Here is a 16,131-nt window from a genome sequence, read left to right as displayed (position 1 = left end):
CCTGAACAAATATGAACCCTCAGATACCAACAAGTACTAATAGTCATTGCTCTATGTGTGAACCATTTACATCTTTTTCTGTAACTGGGTCATCTCACCTGCTAAGTTATTGCTTTTGATTCACTTTGTCATTTCATATCAATTTTAAGGGTTGTGATAACCATTTTAGATATATGTCTTTTTATCTGACTTCACATAAAAAAACTTTTATGATTCACATAAAAATTACTTTTCCGATCGGAAGTCCTAGGAAGACTGAGAACTGGTACTCCAGGCCCTGCAAAAAGGTAGAAATCTGTAAGACTCATAGGTTGGAATTGATGCCGTGTGCCAGAACAACACTGAGTGATCTTTTGAGAGTGTGTGTGTCCATGTGCATGCATTTGTGTGACTTAAAACTTGATAAAGAAGTAACAGTCCAGGATGAATGTTCTCAAGTTGTGTTCGTAACTGACAACTTTAAAGCACTAATAACAGGAAGTGTGGAGTGGAGAGGTCAGATAAATATCCACAGATTTAGGCTCCTCTCCCTGTAACCTTTCTTATCATATAAATGCACTGTATATCTAAAACACCACGGGTGTAACTTGAGGTGACTGTGAGGAAATGGCTGAGGAGGGAAGCTGACAGCTCAGTTTGCTCCTTTGTGAGATTACGGTAGAGTTTCTCATTCTGCCTTGTGGAGACCGTGCGCACTGGTATGATACAGTCAGATCTTGGAAGAACTGAGTGTGTGTCATTTACTTGTAATCACTCAGTAGCTCTGGGTTCTTTAGAAGATTAAAAATGAGTGTTTGAAAAATATATTTCTGGAGCCTAGGCTACGAATAAAAAGAACACGTGTGTGCGTTTGTACGCACTGTGCTCATGTACCTGTGTGCTCTACTACACAGATGCCGAGATGCACTCTTCTCACATTTCAGCATTGCTGAAATCAGAATGCATCTTTTAATTTACGATGTCCTATAATTACTGTTGTCCATTTTTTCAAATGTTAACATCTCAGTAATTGTCAAGCATATTATAATCAGTGGCATCTTAGATTGCACGACATACAGTTTATATCCAAATATTTATAGGAGACTGATCTCAGAGAGATTTGTAGGACATTTCTCTTTTCCCCAAAAAGTAAAGCAAGAAGATTTATTCTGACAGTAATAGTTGAGGTCAAGAGAGAGAAACCATTTGATTGTGGAATACCATTTCCTTAATAAGTAACATACAAATGCAAAATGCAACATTCATTACAACACCTCTTAGGATCCCAAGTGATCTAAAGATTAGGACGCAAATTCACCATGTTTAATATAATCTGTAAAATGTAGTCTTTACGATTTGATCGCTCCATTTCTTACATTCAACTCTTTCTAATTTCAAGTAATCATCATTTTGAAAAGAGGATGCAAATCATCATTTCTGTCATTTGTGTGTGTGTGTGTGTGTGTGTGTGTCTGTGTAAGAAAGCTACCATTCCTCATGCATTCATGCCTCCAAAAAAATTTACTGCGTGTAAGACAGTAGGTTAAGTAACTCATTAGAGATTTACAGACTGTTTAAGCACTCTTACAAGGTTGTTAAGGCTCAAAATAAGATGACTCCACCCTCACTTTTATGGGTTGGACAGTATAGAATACAGACGAAAGCTGTATGCAATCTATAGAAGAGAAAGACTCTAGTCCTGGGGTAGGAATAGGTTCAGATTTGGAGGCTGTTTAACAAAGAACCTTCTAATAGAAATGACTAAATATGGATAGATTGAATTTATTGTCGGTCGTGGTGTCCAAGGAGAGACAGTAGCATTCATTCTATTATTGTATTATTTCTTGAGTGATTATTATACGTCAGGCACGGGAACTGGCTTTTAATAATTCTTTCCAACCTTAAGGTTCAGCTTCATGACCCAGGTCAAGTCGTTTAACCTACCTGAGGCTTACTCTCCTGTTTAAAAAAAGTGGAGGATGCCTGCCCTGCCTCCTTCCCTGAGACTTTAATGAGATGTACAATAAAGCGTTTTATAAATTGTAACGTTTTATAATATGCTATGATATAATATGATATATATGATAGGTCTGAAAAATGTCTTCAGCTATTATCTATTGCTTCCTCCTAGTGCTTCCTCCAACTTAGGAGAATTTAATAGATTTTAACATTCAATAATCCTTTAGTTGAAACTTCATCACATCTGCCACTAGATCAAATATTAGATTGGGAGGTGAAGGAAGGGTGGTTCTGGGAGGATCTGTTTAATGTGTTGTCAGCATTCTCGGAGTGTTCTTCATAGTTTGGAATTAGGAATTGCTGATGTCATGGTCAGTCACATTGTCATGACAATATCAGAATTTCCTCATTTGCCTTCTCTTCTCTTGGGGAGTATCAATTTGCCACAGGTCTGTCATCCGTTTGTCCCATGTGTTAAGTGTATTAGATAACCCAGAACTAGTCATTCTTAAAGACACTTCGGGTGGAGAATTTTTAAAAGCTCCTTATGTAGCCCACTGCAGTACTCTTAACTAAATATTCTACTGCTGGAAAGTTTGCCTTCATGTGTCCCCAACTGAATAGAAATTTACTTCTAATTCTGTATTTTGTTGTGTGAACCTTCACATTTATAATTCAGGGGAGAATAGAAAGCTTTTCAGCATCCTTATTTACTTAAAGGATGTTATTAATTATTCTGTTATCCTCCTCTTCAGGTGAAATAAACTAATGTAATGGTCAGCTTAGCAGCTAAAGAGAAAGGAAACTGTTTTGTTGGGGTTTTTTCTCTGTATTTTGAATGCTTTAAATCCTAATTTGTGCTCTGGATCCCAGGTTTTGCATAGACCTTAGTTATGTCTCCCAGACATTTAGGAATGTCTTATACCTTTTATCATTCTTGGCTTATACAAGGGTTTTGTTTGTCCAAGGTATAGTTAGTTGTTCAGTCTGTACTATCCAAATTTTCTAACAGTTAAATTTTACTCATGGAAAGGACACAGTTTTTCCAGGTTTGAATTTTGTTTTTCATGATTTAGAGGTTTGGTTTTTTTTTTGGCTCTAGTTTTCCAAAAATTCTGTTGATTTCCTAAGTACTTTTTGTCTCTTCCCAAGTCATGTAGCCAGAGGTGGATGTGATTAGCTGTTTCCACAGCACATCAGCCCTTCCCTTCCTTATCTCAGCTCTTATCCTTTATACATAGTTTGATCACTACAGTAGATGATTATGTTACTTCCGTCTCTTTAGATAAGCTGTAATTGCAAAAATCACTTAATATCTTTCATAATTTGTAATTTTACTGTAATTCATGGAAAACTCATTGAATTATCTCAAAGTATTTTGAAAAGAAGCACTTATTTTCTTATAGGCTTGCTAAAGGATGGAGAATAACAGCTCTAATACTATATTCCCACAGTCAAAGAATGTAGAGGATTGAGGCATCCATCCAGGTAAATTAGGAAAACAGTAATCCACAATAAATGCAAAATGGAGCTTCTCTTTCTCCTGGTTTCCTAGATAGTTGACTCTCCTTTATTTTGTTATAGAATTTGATCTACAGATACAAATTCAATATAGTGTAAACCAAACGAAAACAAAAATCTTGAATTTTTAATTCATATAGCTACCCCCAAGATTTTGGTTTTGGGAAAGAATAAGGACCCAAGTACTTATTTTTATAGAAAAACATAGGAAAAGAAGTTTAACGTACAGAGAACCACTATGCCAGAAATTTGAGTGAGATTTGAATTTTATTAACTATTTTGCAAGAACAAGGCTGTAGCTAATTTATGAATAGATGATATCCAAAATTTTTTGAGTGTAAATTATTTGTTTGGAATTTAGAGGATGTTTTGCCACAGAGAGAAATATCCTAAATGATGAATAGGATGTTAGTTGTCCGATAAGCATGTATGAATCCCATAATGAAACTAATCTCTAATACGATTTTCCACTATTTTTTGAGTGAAATTATATTCTCAGTTTCGGTTCAGGATTCTGGAAATACCTTTCATCTAATCACCATCCCAGCTTTTAGAAGATAGTTCTTTCTGCTTCTCTCCCAACTTCATCCCACCAACTATCCCAGAAAATAAAGCTGGTGGTTGTAAGAGAGGAGTTATATTTTAGCAACTATCAGTTAAATGAGATTTAGGAGCTAGGTTGGGTCAGAATATGTATTTGTACTATTAACTATATGTTCTAATATTGGAAATTTTGCCTTTATAATCAACTGAATGGAAATTCAATGTAATTTCATATCTTTTTAAAAGTGACTCGCCCAAGGTCATATTCATGGTAACTGAAGCTCAGATACACACCCAGGATTGAGCTCCTATGTTTTTCCCTATGGGGTTTGGACTTGAACCATAGATCATAGTAATAATAACGATCACGAGTGTCATTGGAGCTTGGAGACTTGGAGTCAGAGAGACCTAAGTTCAAACCTCAGCTCCATTATGTATTGGATCTGTGGCCTTGGAAAGGTTGCTTAAGCCTCTGAGCCTCAGTTTTCTCTTCTATAAAATGGGCTAATCATTCTCTAATGGTGGGTATGTGTGTGTGTGTGTTGTGAGTGAATGGGGGGCAGGGGAGAGGAACCTGCTGAGAAATTGCCTAGAATATAGTAGTTACTCAATAAATGACAGGTATTTATTAGTCCATTCAGAGAAGCAGCAGCAGGGCAAAGCCTATTTCTTCTGTTTTGTTCACCAGGATAGGTTTAAGAATCATTAGAATGTTGTTTTTGGTAAGACTCATCAGAATTTGGCTTTGTTTATGTTGTTCTATATGCCTTCTAGGATTATAGCTATAGAGCTATAGTTTTATTACAGTGGTTTCATTTTTATATACATGTGATTTTATATGTATCCAGGGAGACTTTAGGTCTAGAACAAGAATTATAAAATTTTAAAAAAGCAAAATAGTAAATAATAGAAAATATTGCTGCTCCTTTAGAAACAAGACACTTTATCAACTCTATTTTGTACCAGGAAAGAACAGAAATTTAAAGAATCTGCTGACCTCATAATTTTTTTTTTCCTTTTTCTGTTTTGCTGGGAGCTAGAGGCTTGCGAGCTTTTAAACATAGGTACTCTCAAATGTAAACAATTTTTTTAGCGTGAACTGTTTACACTAACCAATACTATTTGGTTGTATTTTATTCCTTAAAGATTGTAATGTGAAGTAATGTTGGATGAATTCTTCCTCTTCATTCTTTTCTGTTTTTAATGTGATCCAAATAAAAATGGGTGCTTGAAATTATTTAGCAGTGATAGAGGGATAGACCCTGCTACAGGTCTATTCTTTTGTTGATAGCGGTGTTCTATTTTTATCTCATTGGACATCTTCTCTCCCCCTATTTTTTTCCCTTCTTTCAAAGCTTAGCTTTCCCACCACACTTTCTTTGTAGTAATTTTACTCAAAGGCTCCTCTCTTATATGAGGTTCAGTAATGCATGTGTTGGAATGGGGGCTCTCCTAGCCTTTTGATTTTGCTGCTGCCTTCAAGGAGCTCATTGATTAGTGATGATTTCAGCAGCAGTCACCCCAAATCTACGTCCTCTCTCATACCATCCATCTCTCTCCCGCTCTTTTTGTTTTTCTTCTCATCTTCACAGTGCTTCTTTCTGAATGTCCCTCAAACAAAACATTTATACAGCTGAGCTCCCCACACCCATGTTACATCCTGTATTGATCTCTCCCTGCAGTGGACTGGCATAGCACATGATTGTCTAGACCACTTGGCTGGCACTTATCACTTAATGCCTTGCATTTTTCGTGTCCAGCAACTCGGTGCTGTAGAGGTTACGAGTACTCACCTGGGAATTGTAGCATTATTTATAAGGCTTTTTTGAGTCCACAGCATTATAGTGTTGAAGGAGCACAGGACAGGGTCTTTTAACCCTAGCTAAGCCTAGGTTTAAACATTTACTTGCTACTTCCTTGCTCTATGGTTAAGTCAGTCAGTCTTAACTTGTTTTCCTCTCATCTGTAAATGAAGCCTAATAACCCTTCCAACCTCATAGCGTTGCTGTGAAAGTGAAATGAGATGTGAAATTAATAAATGAAAGTCTCATTTTCAGAATGTTTCTGTGGGACAAATATCTTCTCAATTCAAGAGTCTCAGATTGCAGTTATACAAACACTTGGGAGTAGCCAAGTCTCATCTGCTCTACAAGGCTGCAGGCTCCTGCATGTACTGATGGCTCCATCTTTATTATCCTCATTCATAGCCCCCTCCTGCCTCACAGTGTGATCTCTGATACCACTCACAGTCTTCCCATTCATACAGAAATGGCTCTGGTCCAACACACAACCTCTTTAAAGGAAACAGGACAAAAACAAATGTGGGAGAGAAACTTGAGTTCACCTAGCTCTTGAAACAGACCTTCTGTCAGACTTTTTTTTTTCTTAAACCTCTTAGAGTTAAGCCTTAGAAAGCGTCTTCATTCAGCCATTCAACACACAGTTCTCCTTACCTAAATTTGCTCTTTTTTTTACTTGTCAATTCCAACTACACCCTTGCTCCTGCTCTTGGATGGTCAGCCAGCCTTACTAACATCAGTTATTTACACAGTATACCCACTTAAGTCTACAAACCACCACTCTGAAACCTGGAGACACAATAATGACAGCTGCCATTTATTGAGTTTGGTACTTTTGTTGGAGTACCATAGATACACTTAAGACCGTCAGGGAGGAGTCTGGGACTCAGGTTAACTGACTTGCCCAAAGCCGTGTGGCTAGTAAGTGGAAAGCTGAAATGTGCAGCCACCAAATCTGTTGGGCTGTTTTAATTTTGTTCCTTAGATTGCAAAGCCCAGATTCACTTAAGCTCTCTGAGAAAGAGGGGTGGGGCTGGTTAAGTGTACACACGGAGGGGCTGTTGTCAGTCGCAAGAGCCAAAGCAGCTTCAGGGACTCCATCTCACGGCCAAGTGCTCACCCGCTCCTGGCATCTGCTTGCCTCTCCGCTTGCTGCCAGTCAGCTTCCTGTTACTCATAGTTTCTGCTTCCTCATAACCTTGCCTTGCATATGGTTTTGGCTTTTTGTGGCCTCAACTCTACCCCCTGGCACTCTTGCAGTTTCTGCCCCTTTCCTAACTGGAGTTTTCTGAATTAAATTCCCAAGGGTGAGGATCTGATTGGCTCCGCTCATTTTTTCAGTCCCAGCCATGTCATAGGTCACTGGCCTATCTGTGGATTGGCTGCCCCTGGGTCAGATTCCCACAACTTTACCCACCAGCTGAGCTGCGGGAGGAGGATGTTGTCTGACCGCCCAGGCAGCAGTCTCAGTTTCCCTTTCAGGAAGATGAGCATCTACAGGGCAGATTCCAAAGCCCTAATTCTTACCGTGATAACTTGCAGTTTCTCTGGAATGTTTCCTTACTTTGTCTTAAAACATATTTGTTTCAAAGGTCAATAAACTTTCCCAGATGAATCTCACTAGGATCTATTCCTATAATCATTTATAACTAAGCACTTGTGAATATCTATAATTGAGTAGATATACATATATGGTTTCATGTTTCTGTTATTTCTCTTAGGTTGGAATTATTTGGGCTTTAGTGACTTTGTTACATTTTATATTTTATAGTCTTTGAGGGTGGAAAATCTATCTTCTCCTTTCTTTGCAATGCTTTACCTAGTTAAGTGCGTAGTACCTACCTAACTCTGGAACTTCTGAACCCTGGCTTGTAGACATTGTTTTTAAAACTATACACCTTGAGTTATCTCCTTTTATGTCATACACTATATAGAACACTTTGTTTTTTTGCTATTTAGATATCCTTTTTATTCTTAAAAATAGTCCTTTTAATATTTTTAGTATTCTTAGTATATTTTAGTATCTAGTATTAGAATTGCTTTTGTATTCCAATTTAAATTTTATTATCATTTAAAATCATGTCTTATCCCTGTAAAACAATTGCAGGGTATCAAATCAAGTCTTCCCATTCTAGAATAGCACAATATCCAAAGTATCATGACCTTAGAGAAGAACCATAGAAAAATTAATCTATGCTGTTCTTTTGTGGTTTAGACTGTGGTTTCCTAAGAGACCAGTCATGACAAGTGAGGTTGTACATGGAATTTTTTCCATAGATGACAGGTTTGAACTGCTGGGGTCTTGGGCATTAAGTTCTCAGGAAAAGGCATCTATGACTTGAACAGTTCTACTTAAAACCTTATATTTTATACCTGTGGTAGATAACTTGTGGTAAAAGGTCCCTGTGAGAGGAGGCAGCAAAGGGGCAGCCCAAACAATCGTAAATGCATGCAGTAGCCCGAAATAGCATATATATTAACACAGAACTGAATGTTAGTTGTATTGTTTCTATTAAATCATTTTAAAGAACAAATACGTTTCTGTGAATGTTATCTAGCAAGTTCGTACTTGCCCATTGTGCACCTAGTACTGCACTTAGAGTAAGTTTGCTGCTGCTTTTTTTTTTAATGAAGAGTTAAGAATTTTATATATATATATATAGTTTGTGTATATAGTTGTTTTCAATCAGGTGTGCTTGAGAATGTTGGGAGCCCTTCATCATATGGAGGTGGCTCCCTAGGTCAGCAGTAGGAAGGATATCTAGGATGGATATTTTTTAGTTCCTTGTTGCTGGAAACACCCTTGAATGGTCACAGCTTTGCTAGAAGACTCGGTTTCCATAGGGGACACTTTGTTTTCCTTATGGCAGCCAGAAGTTGAGAGCCTTCACTTCTTAGCCGAGTTAGGCTTTTTCATTATCATGGCAGATGGCCCTTTCCAGGAAGGCGTTAGAGGCCAGAGGCCAAGGAAGAACGCTGTAATATTGACCGCTTAGTGCGGTAATATAACCCTGTAATAGTCACTGCTGAACAGGCCAGCTGTCCCAGTGGCCCATCCACAGACCGCGGGGCTCTTGCCGGTGGGACTTGCTGTAGAGGCCGTCTGCCTTGCACAGGTTCTAGGCTAGATACACTAACGAACGCAAAGGCGATCCAGAAAAAAAGGCGGGGGGCATCTTGAGTCGCCTTAATTTCAATTGAAAAACAAAGGAAACTACCTCCTCACTTTGTCCCTGTTTTGCAGTTTCTGTGTCCCTTCAATAGAACACATTTGTGTCGCATCTCATAATTAACATATAGAAGGATCACACACTTCCAGTTTTCGGGAAGGCTTACTAAACCGATGGATTGAAATGATTTTCGCTATTTGACTTTGGCATCTTGAAGGTAAGCTTGCCAACTCTGGCATAGGAATGAAGTACGAACTTTACCGTGCGTTTTTGCGGTTAGGGGGTGGGGAGTGGAGACATTTTCTCTGCTAAAATTTTAGCGTGCGAATTGGGGGAACGGGGATTTGCAGAGGTTTGATGGAAGGCTGGTTTGTTCGTTGAAGTAGGAGTGATTGCCCGCACCTTTTCTGGGGGAGTGGACGGTCGGGGGGATAGTTTGGAAGGGTGAAAGAGAAAAAGAAGACTTGGGACCAGTTGGCTTCCTACCCAGGTGTTAGCGTGATCCCCGGCGCGGTGCCCTGAAAAGGGGCTTCGAGCCCGGGTGCAAAGCTGCCGCGGGTGCTGAAGCCAAGAGCCGAGGGGGAAAAAAGAAAAGACGAGGGGGGTGGGTACTCCAAGGAATGTGCGGCATGCGGGGAGCCAGACCCAACCATTGCACCAGAGCGGGGGCGCCGGTGGCTCCCCGGGCCGCGCGGCCCCCGCTCCGGCCCCGAGCCCGGGAGGGAGCGCCCGGGGGCCAGCCGGCCGGCTGGGCGGCGGGCGCGGCGGCGGGCGGGAGGGCGGGGAGGCGCGGGTGGGCCTGGGCGCGGCGCGAGGCGGTGCGCGGCCGCCTCCCCGCCCCCGGCCGGCGCGCTCTCGGGGCGGTGGTTGAGGCCGCGGGAGGTGGGGACGCGGCGGCGCTGCTCCTCCGCTGCCGCCGGGAGAGTCCGCGGCGCCGCCAGCTCCGCGGGCGAACTCCCGTCCATGGCACGCAGGGCGGCGGCCGCCGGAGCTGCCAGAGTCCTGCCTGCCGCCGCCGCGCCGCACTTTTAGGAGAGTCCGGAGGTCGAGGGCGGAGGAGAAGTCAGCCCGGAGCTGCAGCCCCAGCCGGCCGCCGCCGCGCGGCGAGAGGGAGTTCCCAGAGCGGCCGCGGCCCCGGCCGGCCCCCTCCCTGCGCCCTCCCCCTCGCAGCGAGGCTGCCCCGCGCCCGCGCCCGCCGCCCGCGCCCGCCGCGATGATCTTCCCCAGCAGCAGCGGCAACCCTGGGGGCAGTAGCAGCTGCAGGACGCCCTATCGCAAGCAGGTGAGGCGGCGGCGGGGATGCCGCGGGGAGGCCGGCCGCCCCGCTCTACAAAGGGTGGCAGCGCTCGGCCGGACTCCGCGGTCGTCCTCGGAGGGACCGGGCCGGGCGGTGACCTTGTTTCGCAGGAGGCGGCCCGCGGGGACGGCTCGGGCCGGTGACCTTAGCCGGGGAGATGCCCTCGCCCCCTCCGGCCGGGCCGGGCGGGACGCGGAGGAAGGGGAAGGGGCGGCGGCGCGGCGAGAGCAGGAGCGCGCCGGGGGCTTCGCCCAGCTCTGCAACAAGTTTGGGTTTTTTTCCGGAAACCTTTGTGTGTGGAAGAGTACGATAATAAGTCTTAAGATTGGGATACAACAATCTTCACTTGGAACCTCAAAGAACCTGCCCGATTCGTACGAAACCCGGAAGACGTGTGTGTGTGTGTGTGTGTGTGTGTGTGTGTGTGTGTGTGTGTTCGCGCTCGCTCCCCCTCCCATTTATATATTAAAAAAAAAGAAAAGAAAGAAAAAGAAACAGGAACTTCTACTGTCACTTTCTCAAGGTTTTCAGTTTTCAGCAGCACAGGGAAATCCTGTGACATCCTAGTTGCAGAGATACTTGGATAAGCCTGAGTCATACACATGCCTTTTCCTATTTTAATACCGTTTCATACATTTTTTAACAGATTGAACTCCAAAGGCACTTTAGTGGTTAGATCAAAATCCCCTGCCGGGAAAAGGAGTGGAACTGGAAGCTTATAGTCATGGCCTTTTGTTTTGTTTTTCATCTTTGTTTTTAAAAGAAGGTTACTGAAGCCATGTTGTGGTAAATCTCACGGAGGCTTTCAGCAGCAGCATTAACAAGACCTAGCTTTAAATTATGTAAAAAATGTGCAGGTCTGTTTAGAAAAGGTTAAACTGATTTAGAGGTCAGTGGCAAGATGCTTGTTGAGAAAACAAAAACACGATTGCAGATATTTTTCTTCCATAATCTCTTGTCTACATCCTTAGCCACTGAGACAAATCAATTAAGTTATTATCCCAATAATGATTCAATCAAACTGTATCCTTCCATGCAGACCATGGCTCTGTTAAGATCATGACAGATGACAGTGATGCCTGGTGGCTTTCCTAAAGGCGTTCACAGGATTATTGATTATGTTTAGTCCTTTTTGTTCTCAAAGTCATTTTGGGGGGTGGGGTAGGGAGGGCACTCTTACTATAAGTATATCTGAAAATGATGCTAATTTTCTGATACGATGACTGTCAAAAAGTATTGTTTTCTGGTGTTTGGTTCTTTCACTTGTTAGCTTTCCCTTACAAAGACAGTAAACACACCTGGTCTGTATGCCCTTGCTTTCCAAGTCAATGGAACTTTTACCTGGTTTAAGAAAAGCCCCTTCCTTTAATTTTTTTTTTTTTAAAAAATCTGCATTTGTGACTTGGCTGAAGTATATACTAAAATTTGTCAAGATTCAGAAGCTGGCATCTCTAAAATCTCTTCATGTGGCCTCATTTAAAATAAATGCCCTCAGATCCAGTACACTTGCATCGACTTCATAAATGAAGCCAATTTGCAATAAATATTCTCCTGAATCCTCCCCCCGCCCCACCTCCCTCTACCTGAAAAGATGGCTAATTATGTAAGGGCCTTGTGTATTCATTTATTTGTTGTCGGAACCCGGTGGGGTGTTAGCTCTGAAATGGGGAAAAGGCTCTGAGGGCGAGGCCTTTTGCTGTGAGGGGCTGGAGGTTTTGTGTGTGGAGGGGGACAGCCTGCTGGTCTGGAGCACGCTGATAAGATGCTCTTCTTTTCACTAGGCTCTCCTTAGATTCAGAGACTAAAAGGGCTGACTGAATCAGAAAAACAAACAGACTTTCTTTTTTCTATAGGCGAAGAAAGAAATGAATGTGTAGGCATTATACAGACACAAGACCCCGGGTACCAGTGGTATTTGAGTCAAAGGTTTCTTTTGTTAGTATTTAGCCATTCACTGGGAAAGCACACTTCCAGCAAGGGGACCTGGTTACCATGAGTGACTTTGTGATCTCATCCTGGCTTAGTCTAAATGGGAAGTCTAATTAATGCTTTTTATAAGATTTTGTGACATTAAGCTTGCACCTTTTAGTTCACGTTAGTTTGTTCATTTTGATGAAAGAATAGGTCCATTTTAGGTTTATAAGGCAGTTTGATTTTAATCTAGAAATATATGATCAGCTGTTAGAGCTGATTTCAGATAGTTTGCCTGAAGAAAACACTGAATGCGAGGAATACTTAAAAATCACCTTTGGAAAAAAAAATAAGCTGGAGTCACACTTGTATTATACATATATATTAATAGTGGCAAACCATCACTGAGCATCTTATAGCCTGTGGGTTGCTGAGAACCACCCAGCTATAGGTGGGTTAACTCATTTAGTCATCTTGACAGCCCTGTGAGGTAGGTAATGGTAATATCTCCATTTTACAGTTAAGAAAACTGAGGCATAGATTAAGTACCGTACTCAGTCTGTATGACCCAAAGTGCAGAGCCAGGCTTTGGCAGTCAAGCTCTTAAGACAGCCACACTACGGCAGCTTGCTTATTACGTGCACATCTCAATGAAAACTCATCCAGAGCTTCTCTGCATCACTGCCCGTCACCCTTCTAGTCTCAAAAGTCTGGTTTAGGGATTCCTCCCACCTATCTGGGCCATGGACAGGTGCAGGGAGGTGGTGGTGGAGGTGGTGGTGAGGAAGGAGTTGCAGGTGAAGGAGGATGCTGTGAATGACATGGACGGTGGGTTCGTGATATTTGGGATCGGCATTGATGTTAAAGGATTGCTTTACAGAGTGATTGTACGATTTCTTCTTAAAACTTTACAAATATAGGAGTCAGCCAGTTTCAGTTAAACAGAGGTGGGTGGTGCTCATTCCCCTCCTGCCCCACGTTGTGTATCGAGGACGTCAAGGAGCACTGATCTCCGGCATCATTTAGGATTTTCCTGCATCACAGGCCTATGAGCATGTTAGAAATACATCTGCTCGGCTCAGGTCAGAGTAAGATGCTTTGAGTGGGTGATAACCTAGACAAAGATTGTTGGTTCTAGTCTCAGTGGAGAAATGTGTATGGCCTATGATTGTTGACTGTGACGTGCAGATGCAGGATATTCGTTAAGCAAATCCAGTCTGTATGAGAACACCGCCACAAGCAAAATGAAAGCCCTTTAGTAGGACTTCTGTAGTTGTGAAAATATTTTTAGTATGTCTCAAAAGAAAAAGTGCTTTCCTTTAATTAGAGAAGATAAATATTTCCATTTTATTTTGAATTCTTTTATTAGCTACTTTCCCCTTCCTGTTTCCTTACTTCCATTTCGGAACTGCTTTTCTTGAAGTAGTTGATTCAGTGATGTCATATACTTGGTTTTTACAAATTGAGGTGTGTAGCAAGTACTTTTTTGCCTAGTGGTTTGCAGTGGGGTCTTTGGGGTCGGGGAGTGCATATAAGAATTTTCGTGTGTGTGTGTGTGTGTGTGTGTGTGTGTGTGTTTCTTTTCAAATGATCTTGCCGACCAATAGCTGTACTTGTTAAGTGTTGCTAAAACTTTTGATGAGTGAAGTACTTATCTCCCCAGTTTAAATAGATTTACATAGTTTGCTGCTTTCTTGAAGATTAACTGGGTGTAGCTGCACGTGAAGAATTCAACAGTGATTCAGTGTTTGGCCTTGTTAGAGGATGACATACAAAGCTGTTGATTAATCCTCTTCAAGCAGTTTCTGTTCACAGCAATTTATGTGTAGTAGATTGGGTTTTGTTAAAGTTTGAAGATTAAAGTGTTCAGAGAAATGTTTAAATGAACACTGTCTGAGCCAGTCCCAATTTGTTGTCGTTTTGAAAGAAGGTAAACCTACTCAAGCCACGGAAATTGGAGGTTTAGGGGAAATTAGCAGAAAATTAAATTGGTATACATAAAAAGGTCTTGTCCTGTTTTGGGATTAGGCTATTTCAGTGTGTTTGTGATTCAGTAGTGCTTGCACGTCAAGGTAACCGTTTGAAATATGTAACCATGGCCGTTTGAAAAGTACGGAATTCGCCATCATCAGTGATCGTCTAGTTTTTCCGCTAGGCATCCCTTTTGGCATCTCACTACATTTTCCATAGTTCGCTTCAGATTTTGAACACGTTTCTCGTTTTTGTTCTTTCCTTCCTTTTAGAGACTGCTGTCAGCTGGGCTCATCATATATTGGTAATACTTTCTGAGCCCTTTCTTGGGGTGGGCGGGGACAGGGGGAGTCAGTCTTTCCAAGTTTCTGAGAATATATTTCCAAAGCACTCTGCCAATAAATAAATATTTAAAGATGTATATGATATCCCTTCCCAACCTCAGCTATATTTAATCTTCACAACATCCATATAAAGTGGGAAAAGGTCAGGAATTTTGAGGCAGTGAATTTAAATGGCCTAGTTGGTGAAAGCTCAGGTCTCTGGAGTCAAGGGTTCTGTCAGCTACCAGAAAAAAGAGAAGGAAGCTCGGTCCAGAACAGCTGTAGCCCCACTACACTTCCCTTTACTTGGCCTCCCAAAGACATGTGGCACACAGAGCATCCCAGATTTCAGCTTTGGGAATTGTAGCTTTGTAATTTATTAGTGTTTTTTGTTTGTTTCATAAAGGCCTTTGCTCTAGGGTTCTCGGATAGCGTACGGGACACCAACTTAAATTGGAATTTCAGATAAACAATGAATAATATTTTAGTATAAGCACGTCCCAAATATTGTGCGGTACTGTGTGTTTTTATTTGCGAAATCCAGCAATCCTATCTGTGGGGAACCCAACTCACTTTTTAAAACGAGTTATAAAAGAAATCGTAATTATAAACCATATTATTCCCGTGTTTTCCTCCAAAAATTTTGCCTCTTAGCATATTCCTTGAGCCCTGGTAACGCCGATTTCACATCTTAACTTCTTTAACCATCACTCAACCTAATTGAAAGAGACCCCGTCTTAAGTTCTGGCTCTGTGTCTTGCATGCTTTTTCACTTAACCTCCCAAAGCCTCACTTTCTGTTAAATAAAGATAATAGTGCCCACTCCACAGGGTTGTTGTTGTTAATCCTTCTAAGGTGTTATTATTATTATTAATGTCCCAACAGAGCAAGCAACAGCGGGTGGTCCTGGGAGGCTCTGTGTGATCCTGGGAGACCTTGACACAGCCTCTAAGAATGGACTTTGTTTAGAAAGTGGGGGCAGCCCCCAAAAGGGTAAGGATCTGGAGCTTGAAAACAAGACTGTCAACCACATATTAAAAAAAAAAAATCCAAAAAGAAATAGAAAAGAGCATCCCACCATATTTCAGAACAGTTGTTCCTGTATTATGCTCTTGTTAGCAGAGTTTGCCTTCCCTTTGGGGAAAGAAAGCCTTTCAACCCTCTGTTCTTTATTTTATGCAAATATATGATTGGAGAAGGAAAAAAAGAGCATTAATCACTCTTGTTGATGAAAAATGCTACCTTTTAATTTGCTCGAAAATGGACGGATTTGATTATTAGTATATGCATGATGATTTCCTGAATTCTTTCCTTTGTCTTGTTGGTTTTCACAGATGCCATCTTTGCCTTTCTCAGAAAAATAAACATTGTTTTTCTCCTTGGACATCTGTAGGTGTTTGGTGGGTGTTTGTTTTTAAACTCGCATCTGTAGAGAATGCTTTGCTTTAATACATTCTAAAAGCTTAGTAAATTTTAAAATAGGATAGACATACCATGAGGAAGGAAGTCATAAGCTTTTCCTGAAATTAGGACAAGGTGAAAAAATTAAATGGAGCAGACTAAATTCTGTATTAAAATAATGAATCAATGTAGCTATTGTTGTTTAACGCCTATTAAATGGCAGCAGCCACAACAGAATTTGGTGTTAAACATAGCAG

General features: G+C 41.5%; 1 protein-coding gene across 10 annotated transcripts in view; it reads left to right on the top strand.

Moving 5' to 3' along the window:
• RBMS1 (RNA binding motif single stranded interacting protein 1) overlaps positions 1 to 16,131 on the top strand; it is a 210,608-nt gene that overhangs the window by 71,173 nt on the left and 123,304 nt on the right. For 3 of the 10 annotated variants that reach the window (XM_079924281.1, XM_079924279.1, XM_079924277.1), the window contains exon 1: positions 9,728 to 10,253. The exons of 6 other annotated variants lie outside the window; for them this stretch is intronic. In XM_079924281.1, the coding sequence (XP_079780407.1) occupies positions 10,185 to 10,253 (69 nt within the window). In that variant the 5' untranslated portion in view covers positions 9,728 to 10,184. Of the gene's footprint in view, positions 1 to 9,727; positions 10,254 to 16,131 lie in introns of those variants that run through there. One more of the 10 variants, XM_079924275.1, reaches the window with a different exon arrangement.

This window comes from Stenella coeruleoalba (genome assembly GCF_951394435.1).
Source record: "Stenella coeruleoalba genome assembly, chromosome: 6".
NCBI lineage: Eukaryota > Metazoa > Chordata > Mammalia > Artiodactyla > Delphinidae > Stenella > Stenella coeruleoalba.
The sequence above is the reverse complement of the archived record's forward strand: the minus strand, read 5'-3'. Positions and strand labels throughout refer to the sequence as shown.